The sequence below is a fragment of the Phocoena phocoena genome, chromosome 1, assembly GCF_963924675.1.
Source record: "Phocoena phocoena chromosome 1, mPhoPho1.1, whole genome shotgun sequence".
Lineage (NCBI taxonomy): Eukaryota > Metazoa > Chordata > Mammalia > Artiodactyla > Phocoenidae > Phocoena > Phocoena phocoena.
The window spans coordinates 37386331-37399601 of record NC_089219.1 but is presented as its reverse complement, the minus strand read 5'-3'; the positions used below and the strand labels follow the sequence as shown (position 1 = coordinate 37399601).

General features: G+C 50.3%; 2 protein-coding genes across 2 annotated transcripts in view; one reads left to right on the top strand and one right to left on the bottom strand.

Moving 5' to 3' along the window:
* Nucleotides 1–5698, top strand: part of TESK2 (testis associated actin remodelling kinase 2) — a 101286-nt gene extending 95588 nt beyond the window's left edge. Inside the window, exons 5-10 of the mRNA XM_065890310.1 lie at nt 2796–2878; nt 3105–3189; nt 3447–3530; nt 3741–3827; nt 4540–4657; nt 4977–5698. Of these exons, the coding sequence (XP_065746382.1) occupies nt 2796–2878; nt 3105–3189; nt 3447–3530; nt 3741–3827; nt 4540–4657; nt 4977–5698 (1179 nt within the window). The remainder of the gene's footprint in view (nt 1–2795; nt 2879–3104; nt 3190–3446; nt 3531–3740; nt 3828–4539; nt 4658–4976) is intronic.
* Nucleotides 5699–6856: 1158 nt separating this feature from the next.
* On the bottom strand, nt 6857–10026 carry TOE1 (target of EGR1, exonuclease). The gene is made up of 8 exons (XM_065889340.1): nt 9975–10026; nt 9099–9241; nt 8972–9012; nt 8730–8826; nt 8443–8601; nt 7918–8177; nt 7557–7716; nt 6857–7477 (listed from the first exon to the last, which is right to left on the bottom strand). The coding sequence occupies exons 1-8, from the start codon at nt 10024–10026 to the stop codon at nt 6857–6859; spliced, it is 1533 nt and encodes a 510-aa protein (XP_065745412.1).
* Between the last annotated feature and the right edge of the window lie 3245 nt (nt 10027–13271).

The following is a 13271-nucleotide window of genomic DNA, read 5'->3' as shown; positions in this document are numbered from 1 at the left end:
GAAGGAAATCCATAGTGTCACAGAAGCCAGGAGAGAAGAATCAAAAGGAACAAGAATAGCCTGTAACTAGCCTCTAATGGCTAGTCTGTGAGCTCCAGGACCACAACGGCTTAGTCTCTGCATGCCCAGTACTAATATGATTCCTGAATCATATGTAAAAATGCTGAAGAAAATAATCAGCAATGTCAACAGCAGCAAGATCAAGTAACATAAGGACTGATTTTGTCTACTGAGCTTAATGCCATAGAACTCATGGGGATCCTCAGTGAGAATACTTCCAGCAGAAGCTGAGGTGAGGAAGGAATGGGAGATAAGGAACTAAAAACAGCAAGTGTTGCCAGCCAAACTTCACTAGCCTAGACCCCACTGAGGGCAGGCTCAGGAGTTTATTGAAAAACCCTATAGGAACTAATCTTGGTCAGAGTTGCTCTCCATTTTCCTTCTCGCCTCAGATACCAACTCCTGAAGTTTGCTCTTTTGGTTTTCAGTATCCCATCTCTGTCTTTGGCTCTAATGCCCAGCTGTTGGCTGTGGAGAAGCTTTAAGAGAGGCAGTGGTCACACTCCAGACCAGAGGCAGACTGGGCTAGGCAGGCTTGCCCCATGTTGTAGGGCCCTGATCATCCCTGCTGTAGTCATTTCTTAGCTGCTCAGAGAAGCTACTATGAAGTCAGTTCCTCCTGGATGGGTGGTTTACAATGAGTGAACAAGAGGTCTCCATGAATGTGAAGATGGGGCAGAAACTGAACAGCTTTGACAAAGGCAGTATACTGTGGTCCTGTTCTGTTCCTTACTTGCTGAATCTAAGCTGAATTTAACAGGGTTGTTTCTGAGGGCTATAAAGCAAATAGTAAATCGGACTTCAGACTGAGCCTTGGAGACAGGAACCTGAGTTGCTGGTGAAAGAGGAGGAGGAGGGGAGAAAAACAAGTGATAGATCTGAGGTGCCACTGCCTCACAAGCCAGTGCCCAATAGCCTAGGCTTTGGCTGTCTAATAGACAAGCTGGCCTAGAGCCCGTCTTCTCACAGACAGTAAAGTCAGGGAGCTGGGGTGGGGGTGGCGGAGTGCTGAGCCAGTGGACTGATGGGAGGGCCAAAGCCAGGACAAGCACAAGGACGGTCCTGCTTAGAAGCCAGAGACACTTATTTCTGCCAGGAATCAAGGGTAGGAGAGGATGTAATGAAATCACATTACGTGAAATCACATTTCCCTTCCAACTCAGGGAAAGAGAGAATAGTGTGATCACATCAAAGCCAGAGTAAGGGACTAATTTGTACCTGATGTGGAGTAAGCAGGTGACTTGGCAATGCCTTGGCAACTGGACGCGAAGGCAAGGAAGGGGGAGGGCTGGTTTGGTGATATAGGGCCTTGCTGGCCCCAGAAATGTCCCTGGGAGCCAAGGATCCCTGCTCCCTGCTACCTCTGGAGGAAGGTGGGGAGAATGAGTTGCCTCCTGAGCCAGAGTGGTGTAGGGCCATTTTGAATGCAGCTATTTGGGGAGAGTTTGTTGCTGCTTTGTGCTTATTTTCAAGTCACTTGGGTCATCCTTTCTCTGGAGACAGCAGCATTTGTTCAATGAGCTTGTCCTGAGCCTCTCTCATGAATTGAATACTGTGAGGAAGGAAGGCCCAAACCTGAACTTGCTCCTGAGGAGCTGATGGCCTCTGATAGGCTGTAAGAGGGAGTGACACAGAGGGGTTAAATGAGTTGAGATGAGAGAGTGATGAAGGTGAGAGCTGGAGAGGTCAGGACTGGAAAGGTAAGCTTGTCTTAAAACACACAAAATTTTCTGAAGTAAAAAGAACTGGAAGAACATTCCAAATGGAAGGGAACAGTATAAGCAAAGACAAAGGTTTGAAGGGGCTGTTCAGGCTTCCCAAATCAAGCTTGTCTGTTACAAGTTTGGATGAAGATGTGTACATAGGGGCACCAAGGCATGGGGAGGTTGGTAGCTGGTTGGTTAGAGCCAGATCATGGAATTTTTTTCTTTGGCTGCATTGGGTCTTGGTTGCTCTGCATGGGCTTTCTCTAGTTGCGGCGAGCAGGGGCTACTCTTCGTTGCAGTGCATGGGCTTCTCATTGCGGTGGCTTCTCTTGTTGCGGAGCACGGGCTCTAGGTGCATGGGCTTCAGTAGTTGCAGCACGTGGGCTCAGTAGTTGTGGCTCACAGGTTTAGTTGCTCCACGGCATTTGGGATCTTCCCAGACCAGGGATTGAACCTATGTCCCCTGCATTGGCAGGCAGATTCTTAACCACTGCGCCACCAGGGAAGTCCCAGAGGGCATGGAATTTTAACGCCAGAGAAGAGGTTGGTTGTGATCCTGTGGGCAGTGAAAGTTGGTGTAGGCTTGGGCACTTGTCCTGTGCTTACATTACTTGGCAAGATCAGACCTGGCCTTGCTTGGGTCTCTATGTTCTGAGGGAAGGATGAAGGGAGGCCAGGGGCCTGATGATAGCCTGTCTTCCTCCACTAGATTGTAAGCTCCAAGAGGACAAGGGTTTCTGTTCATTGAGGTATCTCTGACACTTAGAACCATGCCTCGCACATAGAAAGTAAGGTAAATATTTGTTTGGAGCATGATATAATCCTAGGGCAGCCACCAAAGATCCAGGCCTAACTCATCTCACATGGCTATCAGAGCCCCAAAGTCTGACCACAGGGGTCAGCCCAAGAGTGTGGTTTCACCAAGGAACAGAGGACAAGGTGCCCTGTGGCAGGGAGGGGTGGTGGTAAAGTCTATGGCTGGCTGGTCCCACTTCTGAGCCACATTGTCTTCTTTTTTGGGAACCCTAGAACTGCCTGATAAAGAGGGATGAGAATGGTTACTCTGCAGTGGTAGGTGACTTTGGCCTGGCTGAGAAGATCCCTGATGTCAGGTGGGTAGCCTTAATGGGTGCTGGGGTCACAGAAGGGACTGAGGCAAAGGGAAGACTCCAGCTTCCTTCTCAGCGGCCAGGACTTGGTCACAGCCCAACCTCAGCTCCCTAAATTCAGTCAATTCTAGTGTGTGCCCATCCTTGGGGGAGAGGAATTCCCAGTGGTCAGATATCTCATTGCACCTGCCAGCGGCAAGCTCATTTTCCGTGTAATCTCACCCCACAGCATGGGGAGTGAGAAGCTGGCTGTGGTGGGCTCACCCTTCTGGATGGCACCCGAGGTTCTCCGAGATGAGCCCTACAATGAAAAGGTGAGTCTGGGGACCCCAAGGTCTGGTTCTCTGTAGAATCCATTCTTAGCAGAAAGTGTCCTGAGTCACACTTCATGTATGGGGTGAGGATCTACATCCTTCGTGCCAGAAACAGGGCTGGTACCTGTCAGCTGCCTAGTGAATGAATTGAATGAAATATGGACAATAGGGCCCAGGCCTGGGCTAGTGGACATGGGGGACAGAAACCCCACCTCTCACCCCATTGAGAGGGAAACTGAGATCTCACTTCCCACCAGGCGGACGTGTTCTCTTATGGTATCATCCTCTGTGAGATCATCGCCCGCATACAGGCTGATCCAGACTATCTTCCCCGAACAGAGGTGAGCTCCAGGATGGGATCAGTGCCCCTGGGATGGGGCTGCTTTTGAGGCCATGGAATTGTTTTTTTCTTGGGTGGAGTTGCTGGAACTTAGTCTGTGGTTACTTCTCTGGGGCAGTTCCCACTCTCCTGAGCAGGCCAGGATGGGTGGAGGGATTAATGACCTGGCTACCAATGTCCCCTGGTCTTTCCTCACCATACCCGTCCACAGAATTTCGGGCTGGACTATGATGCTTTCCAGCACATGGTGGGAGACTGTCCCCCAGACTTTCTGCAGCTCACCTTCAACTGTTGTAATGTGAGTATCTTTTTCCTCTGGCTTTGGTTGGGGCTGGCTGAACCCTGTTCACCTGGTTAGGACCTTAGAAAGAGGCTGCTAATTAGCCTCACAGGGACCTGTTTTTCACTGATGAGTGACAGTGCCCACATTCCTTCCTTTAGGCCTGCCAGACTCTGGTCCAGAGCCTTGGACCAAGGAAAGGAAAATTGCTTTGTATTATCCTGTCCTCAGCTTGTAGTGTAGACCTACCACCCCTTGCCTTAGATATTGATGGAGCTCCGGTCAGGTTTTAGTTGGACTGTGCGTCCAGCTGGTCCAAGACCCGTGAGAAAAGCTCTTGTTAGCCTTTATTTTATATAGCTCTGGGGTTGGACCTACCTGTTATGACTAAGGAGGTAGCTGGGCCTTGTCCAGGTAGCTTCCAGAAACATGTTAGCTGCAGAACTCAACAAAGAATAGAATCAACCAATGTGAACATACCCTTTTGGAGGGTTCTCTGCCAAACAAGGGGATAAGACATATACAGAAAGGCTGCTGAGATAGGGGAGGGTATTAGACAATAGCATCTTCCCTGACCTTAATTTTGGGACTCACTCTTGTGGTCTGGGGCCTTCAGAAAAGAACTCTTAGATGCACATCTGAATCTTAAAAGATGCCAGACAGACTCAAATGCCATCCTTGGGATGGAAGATGGGAGGGCAGGGCTAATGGCTGGTGTGGATGACTACAGATGGACCCCAAACTGCGCCCATCCTTTGTGGAGATTGGGAAGATCTTGGAGGAAATTCTGAGCCGCCTAGAGGAGGAAGAGCTGGAAAGGGACAGGAAGCTGCAGTCCACAGCCAAAGGTAAGAGATTAGACCAGACTGTCCAACCTGACCCCAAGGGAGGATATTAGGATGGTGGGGGGAGGGGGATTTCCCTCTAGGGCTGTGATTACAGGATCCCATGTCCAGAAGAAAGGCAAAGGAGCAGGGGATGACTGAAAAAGTCCTGGAGCTGTGGTCTGGCATATTGCCTCCCTTCTGAGTCTGTTTTCTCATTGGTGCAATGGGGACAACAGAACGTACTTTGCTTTCCTGAGTGGTGACACTTTGTGGTATGAAGTGCTGCTTCTATTTTTTATGACTAGTGAGAGTAACACTGACTTGACTCACTATTCTTCAGGACTCTTGGAGAAAGGACCTGGGGTGAAGCGACTGAGCTTACTGGATGACAAGATCCCTCCCAAGTCCCCACGCCCAAGACGTACTATCTGGCTGTCTCGAAGCCAGTCAGACATCTTCTCCAGTAAGCCCCCACGTACAGTGAATGTCTTGGATCCCTACTACCAGCCACAACGAGGTGATGCTGCCCGAGCCCCCAAAATCAACCCTTTCAGTGCTCGCCAGGACCTCAAAGGTGGCAAGGTCAAGTTCTTTGACCTGCCCAGCAAGTCTGTCATCTCCTTGGTATTTGACCTGGATGCACCAGGGCCTGGAACTATGCCCATGGCTGATTGGCAGGAGCCCCTCGCCCCACCTGTTCGCCGGTGGCGTTCTTTGCCTAGTTCACCAGAGTTCTTGCATCAAGAGGCTTGTCCGTTTGTGGGCCGAGAAGAATCACTATCTGATGGGCCCCTACCACGCCTCAGTAGTCACAAGTACAGAGTAAGGGAGATCCCACCATTCCGAGCATCTGCCCTACCAGCTGCTCCAGCCCATGAAGCCATGGACTGCTCCAGTCCCCAGGAAGAAAACGGTTTTGGGCCCAGGTCTCAGGGGGCCAGTCCATGCCTTGCAGGTGCCCCTGAGGAGATGGAGGTAGAAGAAAGGCCAAGAGACTTGGCTCCAGTCCCCTTTTCTGTCTCAGGCATAGGCCTGAAAACCCAGGGAGAGCTGGATGGGTAAGGGGCGTTAACCCCCACCTCACCTTGGGGATTGACCTTCAGCTGAAGCCACAGGGCCCCCTTGCTGCAGAGCCTTGCCTCTTCCCTGGGGCCCACAGAGCAGGCAGGCTAAGCCAAGCCAGGCTCAACTTCGGGGTTCCCAGTGCCCAATGGCTATGTATGAGGTGAGGCAGCAGTGAGACACCTTCCTAGTTAGGGCAAACAGCTAATACCAAGCCTCTGAAATCCAGCAAGGAGCTCTGGCCCCCACCCAGACTTCCCCAGACAGGACCAGAGGACTCCTAGTTCTAGTGTGCACTGGCAGGCAGCTATTACCCCAGGTTCTTCTCCTATCCCAGGTCTGTCTCCTTTCCTTTCCTGGGGCATATAAGCTAAAATGGATGGAACCTGGAGCTGACCAGGAGACCATAAAGGGCATGGCTATTTCTCAGACCTGAAGACTGGGGTGCTTCTTGCCAGAATGTTTAAGACACTTGAATAATTGCTGTTTGCACTTACTGCATGGTCAGACCACGTCACTACACTTTCTATGCAAGGGGAGGGCAAGGCAGAGTGGTGGTCATGGCTCTCAGCTAACCTATTCAAAGATCTTTTCCAGTTGATTAATCTATTTTCATATTTATGAAGGAGTCTTAATGTTCTGCCCTATAAAACTTTCAACTTTGTGTTGGGAGTAGGGCTGGTTTTGTAGGCCCTAGGGCCTGCTCTATGTATTTGTCAACACGTGATACACCCAGTTGGTTAAATGGTTTATACGTGGACTGATTTCTTCCCTTTCTGCTACAGCCGGAGCTATGGGAAGAGTCTGTCCTTATAGAGCCGCAATAAGAAATAACCAAAGATGAAGCTGGTCAAATATTTTCATATCTTGTTTCTGTTGATTTTTTTTTTTTTGAAACTTTCCCAGGACACTTTGAGATTTAAAAATGAATAAAGTCTGTGTTACAGGTGCTGGTCAGCCTTCTTACTTGTATCCTTGTTCCTCATCCTCTGGAGTAAAGGCAAAGGTCCATGAGTGATGCAGCAGTATCTCTGCCAGGACCCTGTCCCCGTCCCCTAGTAGTTGGGAGTAGGACACTCACAGGCTAGAGGGATCCAGACCCCTCTGTTCCACCCTCAGCTTCTCTTCCTGGGCCCTGAGTGCTGGGTAGAAGTTGGGTCAGCTGCTGCCCCAAGCCAGCTTCATCTTCTGGTTGTGGGCTTTGGAAGAACGGGAGAACTGGCTCTTAGCCACTGTGAGGGGGACAGCTTTGCCACTCAGGTATACCTTGTTGTGGCATTCAGGTAGCCATGGTTCAGTGTTACAGGGCTGGGGTCCTTGGCCCACTCCCACGTAGGCCATCACGTAACCTGTCATAAAGGCATCAAAACCAGCCCGATGCAATCCATCCCCAGGCACTGGGTTAGGATTGACTTGACTCTCTGGAGCTTCCGAGCTGGCCATGTCAGCTGTGTCAGGCCTTGCTGCTCTCTGCTCCATCTCCAAGTCATTTTTGTGACCTTGCTTAGAGCCAGGTTGGTTCCCAGTCTCATCCTCAGCCACCTCCTGCTCAATTTCCTCAGGCTTGAGGCCAACCCTACAGACCTGCTTGGTGGGAGGACCATCCTCGGTTTCCCCAGAAGTCTGTTTCTCAGGCAGGCCCAACAAAGACCTCCGCCGTTTCTCTCTACGTCGTCGCCGTCGCCTCTTGTCCTCCACCACAGCTTCATCAGTGTCAATGATAAGGTCAATATCATGGGACCGAGGACACTGTGGTCCCAGGGGGCACCAGCCATAGGCCTAGAGGTAGGAAAAAAGCTTAGAGAGGGGTTCCAGGCATCAAACGTCCCTCCCCCAGGAAATGGGCAGGTGCTCTCACCGAGAAGTTGTCACAGATGCTGGTGGAATGAATACGGTAGGTTGCAGGGGGCATGCAGCAGCGGTAGTCAATATGGGCCCTCATGCTAGAAGGATAGCTGCAGAACTCCAGGGTGAGGTGTGGGCTGCCAGCTGCCCGCTGCTTCCCATTTTCCCGCTCACTGTAACATCGCAAGAGGGTATTGGTCCACTAGCATATAAGCTCCATGAGAGTAGGGGTTTCTGTCTGTTTTGTTCACTGCTGAACCCTCAGCACCTAAAACAGTGCCTGGCACATGATAGGTGCTCACTAAATATCTTAAGTGAATGAAATAGTCAGGCTTATACCAGGCCCCACCCCATTCTCTCAACCAGTTCCTCACCATTTCCGGAAGGCATATTCTAGGTAGGAGGCCACGAAGCGGGCGTGAAACTCAGCAGCATATTTGGTGTCATAAATGCCAGCTGGGAACATTTCACATAGGTCAGCAGTAAAGGTACCCAAGCTCTCAGGCAGGTGTGCATAGAAGTTCTGGTACAGGAACACCAAGTCTATAAGACCGTTGTGTAGTACCAGGGGCCGGCGGGCCCGGATTAGCTCCAGGAATAGTGTCCTCACTGATTGGCTCTGGCTCTCATCACCCTGGGTGGAAAGAAAGGGGTCATCAGGAAGGACAGAGTCCCCTAGGGAGCCTTGCAGGACACTTATCCCAGGGTCCCTCACCTGGAAAGCTGTCCCTTGCTTTCACCTAATTCAATGCTATTCACCAGTGTAACAGTGTTGTTTCCCCAGCTCTGTCACTAGTGATTCCCCATACTCCCTAAGAAGCAGATCCTCCCCATGCACCCAGCCTACAGTAGTAAGAAATGAAGTCACAGAAGGGGCAGTCTCTAGGCTGGAGGCCTACCTTGTCATTGCCCTTGTGGTAGGGGATACCCTGGGCGTACTGCTGGTTGAAGTTGAAGCCATGCTGTACCAGGAACTGCACAGACTTTGGTTCTATGACATACTCTTCCATGCACAGCAGGGTCAGATTGAACACCTGGGCCAGGTATGAGTGTTCACCCTGGGAGAGGAAGAGATTCTGCTACATCCAGCCTTGGGAGAAAAAAACCTCATAGCTGATGTTCCCCAGGATCTCAACCCTCCTCCCCCCAGCCACAGACCTGGGATGCAGGTGAGATCAGCCCATACCTTGTCTGGCTGCTGCTTGAAGCAGGCGAGGCCCAGGGAGAGGATAGAACGGGTCCTGGCAGCATGACACACGGCCTTGTAACGTTCCTCGATGCACCTTGGGGTTGGGTTTGGGGGTGGCTGTGGCTGGGAGTTAGCTTCATGAAAGACCCAAACCACCCAGGACTGTGACCTCCACTACAGGGTTGAGGTCTGCCCCTCCTTCCAAGGCTAGGACTAAAGAGATCAGGGCTTATACTTACTGGTTCAGCAAACTCTTCCTGTCCCCAAGCCCACTCAGTTCCTATGGCGCAGTAAAGGGAGAGTTGTGTTAGGTCCACAGTATCAGCCCTTTCACAACCACCTGCTCTCCCAACTCCCAACTCTCACCGTGTCCACAGCCACAAAGCTAGCCGTCTTTATGGCCAGCAGGAGGGATGGCCACATCTCCTTGAAGTTGTCACTTTGCACATCCACCACGGGAACCTGGACTACTAGCTCCTCCCCAGATTTTGTGCTTTGGCTGGCACCACCTGGGGATAAGGAGGGTGATGGATGTTAATGCTCAGGCAAGGGCCTAAGAGAAAAGATACCAAGCTAGGCCATGGCTGGGGGCAGGGGCAGTTTCCCTCAAGGCAAGAAATGGCAGCTTTCTCCTCAAGCATATCACATATGCTCTATACACAGGCCTTGGAGTGAACAGTGTCCTGAATTTGGGGAGAGAAAGCCTGGGTCTTCCAGTGGCTTATGTGAGACTCTGGGAAAATTTCTTCCCCCTCAGCATGAACACCTGTAAAAGAGGAAGGTAGAACTAGATAGATAATCTGTGAGGTTCCTTTTCCTCACATCCTGCAGGAAATAGTTTGCAAGGCTTGATGATTTCGGCCCCTTTAATATCCCAAAGGCTCTATACTACTGTTCATGGCCACAAGCGGCGGCAGTAGCCAGTATGCCCCAGAGCCTGATGAATAACGCCCCAACACATCCCACTTCCTGTGGACCACAACTCCCAACCTCCTAACTTAACAGAGCCAAGAACTCCAGACTACATCTCCCGACATGCCCCCACATGCCCTGCGCCCAAGACTAGGCTTTTGCAGGCGGAACTGCGGTGCACATCGGGACTTGTAGTCTCCTCGTGGCTGGTTCAGACAGAAGGCGCTAGTCCTCTGAAACTTGAGATCGGTTTCTTAGAACTACGAGCCCGAGACCCTCCCCCCACCGGAGCGCACAGGCTTTTAAAGCGGCCCCTGGGAAGCCACTCACCGTCAGAGACGGCTGGAGCTGAGGCTACGCCATCGTCACCGTCGGCGGCCATGACACCGAGGTCCCTCGCTTGTATAGTCAGTGTGCACGCGGGACTTCCTCTTCGTCTCCTCACTCCGCTCCTGCAGTCGGGGACGGGGCGGAGCTTCGCCCCCGGAATCGCCGACCGGTCGGACTTCCGTTCAGACCTCTCGGGTCTGGCGCGGTGGAGTCAGCCTGGCGCGCGCTAGGAGCCTATTGGCTGGTGTGGGCCGATTCACCGCCCGGATTGGATGGAGCCACGCCCCCTGGAGTTCGTCTGGGAGCTGGGCGCTGGAGATCGCGCAGGAGGTAATTTTTTCTCTGCGTACAACGCAATTGGAACGTGGGCCTTCGCGTTACCCTGTCTTCATCGATTCGGCCACGGGGTGGGGATCCCCGGAGGATGTGGCGCTGCCTGAGCTAAGCTTAAAGCACGCGTAGGAGTTATACAAAGACCCGGGAGTGTAGGGGAAGGAAGGATATTTGGGAAGGGGCAAGCTGCCAGGGAGGGTGGAGAGCTCACGGCGTTCCAGGAAGTGAAAGAAGCCGGGACGGAGACAGGAGATGAGGCTGCGGAGGTTGAGAGCGACCGGCTAGCAGGAACACTTTTGAAACAATCCGTTCGCGTGATAATAGGGATTTGAATTAAGCCTCCGGTAGGGACAGATTGTAAGTAATTAGGAGATATAGTTGACCTTGAGGGGTTTTGGACATGATTCCTGCTACCGTGAGTGTTGTCCCTACCGTAAACTAGCCCTTTCCCAAGGGCTCTGCTTCCCACCAAGGACTCTCAACCCTTTATCTCTTTGATTATTTGCTGTTTCCAGTCCATCTTCAACCTTTCTCTCGAGTCTTTTCATTATTCTGAATTGTTTGGATTTTTCCCATTCTGGAAAAAGGGGAACCTCCTTTTACTCTACCCCATCCCAAATTAGTTAACAAGTATTATATACAATTTGCCTGGCACCGTGCTCGGCTCTGGGGACACAACAGCCAACAAAAGATACCCAGTCCTAGCTTATATGGAGTTTTACAGTTAAGTGGGGGAAGCAGACACTGATCAAAGAATCACAAATAAATATGGAATTAAAATTGGTATAAGGGCAACAATGGAGGGCAACACAAGAGGGTAAGACTGGGGGGGATCAGATTTGGACATTTAAGTCAAGACCTGAAAAATGAGTAACTGTTAGGTAGAACATAGAAGAGCTCTCCAAGCAGAGGAAATGGACTGGGTGAGGCCTCAAGGAGAACAGACACTTGGGGGTTTTGAACCAACTATTTCAGGACAACATAGCTGTTCCGTAGTGAGCGAGGGGGATGGGGCTTGTTGGAGCCTACAAAGCTTATGTTAAGAGGATTGGCTTCTAAGAGAAATGGGTGTGACAGCCAAAGCCCTCTCCAGTGGCCTACAAGGTACTTTGTAGTCCTAGGCTCTCCACTTTCTTTACCTCTCTGACCTCATCAACTCCTCACCCCTTCCTTATTCCATTCTAACCATGCTGGCTTCCTCATTGTTCTACAAACACCAGGCAGCCTCCTTAGGGCCTTTGCACTAGCTTCTTAGGATTCCTTTCCCACAGGTATCCATTCACATGGCTAACTCCTTCAACTGCTTTAAGTCATTGGCCAAATATCACTTTAATAAGGCCCATCTTGACCACCTTCTTTAAAATTGCAACACTCCCACACCCCTACCCACTCATCCCCTTCACTGCTCTACTTTTCCTCTTTATGTTAGTATTTATCACCTAACATCCTATATAATTTACTGATTGTATGCATTATTTATTTCCCGTTAGACCCTAAGCTCTGGGACTTCCCTGGTGGTCCAGTGGTTAAGACTCCATGCTCCCAATGCAGGGGACACGGGTTCAATCCCCGGTCGGGGAACTAAGATTCTGCATGCCACACAGTGTGGCCAAAAAATAAAATAAACCATCTATAGACTTCAAATAATGACATTAAAAAAAATAATTATATAAGCTCCAGGAACCTTTGATGTTTTATTTACTGAAGTATTCCAAGTACCTAAAACTGCTCCATAAATATTTGTTTAATGAGTTAATGGGAAACCATTGAAGGTTTTAAGTAAAAAAGTAACATGATCATGTCTTAAAAGATTGCTTTAGTCTTTAGAGAACGGATTGTAGAATGAATGATGGAAGTCAGCAAGTTTGGTTAAGGAAGATTGGCTAGGAAGTGGAGGGGGTGGGTCTTGTGGAAGGGATTGGAGGAGGGGGAGGGAACATTCCTCCATATAATGGGATAAAGGACAAGGAAAGTGCAGATGGAGGTACGTTTGTACATTCATTCATTCTTTTCTCGGAAGGAGGAAGCAATCTCTTTTGATGAAAATGAGGTGTGAATTAAAAAGTTTGAGGAGAGAGTTTGAACCAGAGGCTCAGCAGGGACTGCAGTATAGCCAGGTGCAAGCTCTGCAGGCAGACCTTCGGAGTTTGAATCGAAAAGTTGCTTAATCACAAGCCTGTTTCCTTATAACTGAAATGGAGGTAATCCTAGAACAATCCTCATGGAGTTGTCAGGAGATTGAGAAATCTGGTAAAGCACTTAGCATAGGATCTGACATATAACACTCACTAACTGTTAGCCACTGTTCTGTTAGGCAGCCAGAACAATAAGGGAAGAGTGAAGATCAACCAGATGTGTTTTCTCATTCATTACTAATGGATAGGTGGCTATGATCTACTAAATCAGGAGATTAGGAATAAAAATAGCTCATCTCCGTGCCCGCCCTGCCTCCCCCGCCCCCCCCCCCCCCCCCCCCCCCCCGCACAGTTTGCCATCTTCTCTCAGGCAAATCTTTCCCCTCTCTGATCCTTGGTTTCTCCTTTTTTTTTTTCCCCTTTGCATTTTATGTTTTAAATCATTATCATAGAGGTTTATCCTTTCCATAGAATGAGGGTTTGGACTAGATGATTACTAAATGCTGTTTCAGTGTAAATGTGCTACATCTCTAAGCAGATAAACCTCTACCTACACCTGTACTCCCAGGGATACACAGGTGCTCCCGCACAGGAGGCTTTGGTCCTTGACTCAGCCCAGCCCTGGCCTCTTATTTTGTTTATGTCTCCAAGACTACACTAATGCTGGTCCCTCTGAGGCCACTTGCAGGACCTCAGCCCTACTGGTCATACCTCAGTGCCACAGGCAGCCAAGAGCAAACCCATGAGCATCTGGGGAGTGCTTGGAGAAAAGCTAGACACTTTATATGAATGGTGTGGGGAGGGAGGTAGCTTTACCTTCTGTGGGGCC

Excerpts from the sequence above, each read along its gene's own strand:
- TOE1 (XM_065889340.1), bottom strand. The coding sequence starts at position 10,026 with ATGGCCGCCGACGGTGACGATGGCGTAGCCTCAGCTCCAGCCGTCTCT. Across the intron at positions 8,827-8,971 it reads AGGAAGAGTTTGCTGAACCA|GTGCATCGAGGAACGTTACA; the intron begins GTAAGTATAAGC and ends CCCAACCCCAAG. Across the intron at positions 8,178-8,442 it reads ACCACAAGGGCAATGACAAG|GGTGATGAGAGCCAGAGCCA; the intron begins GTAGGCCTCCAG and ends CTTTCCACCCAG.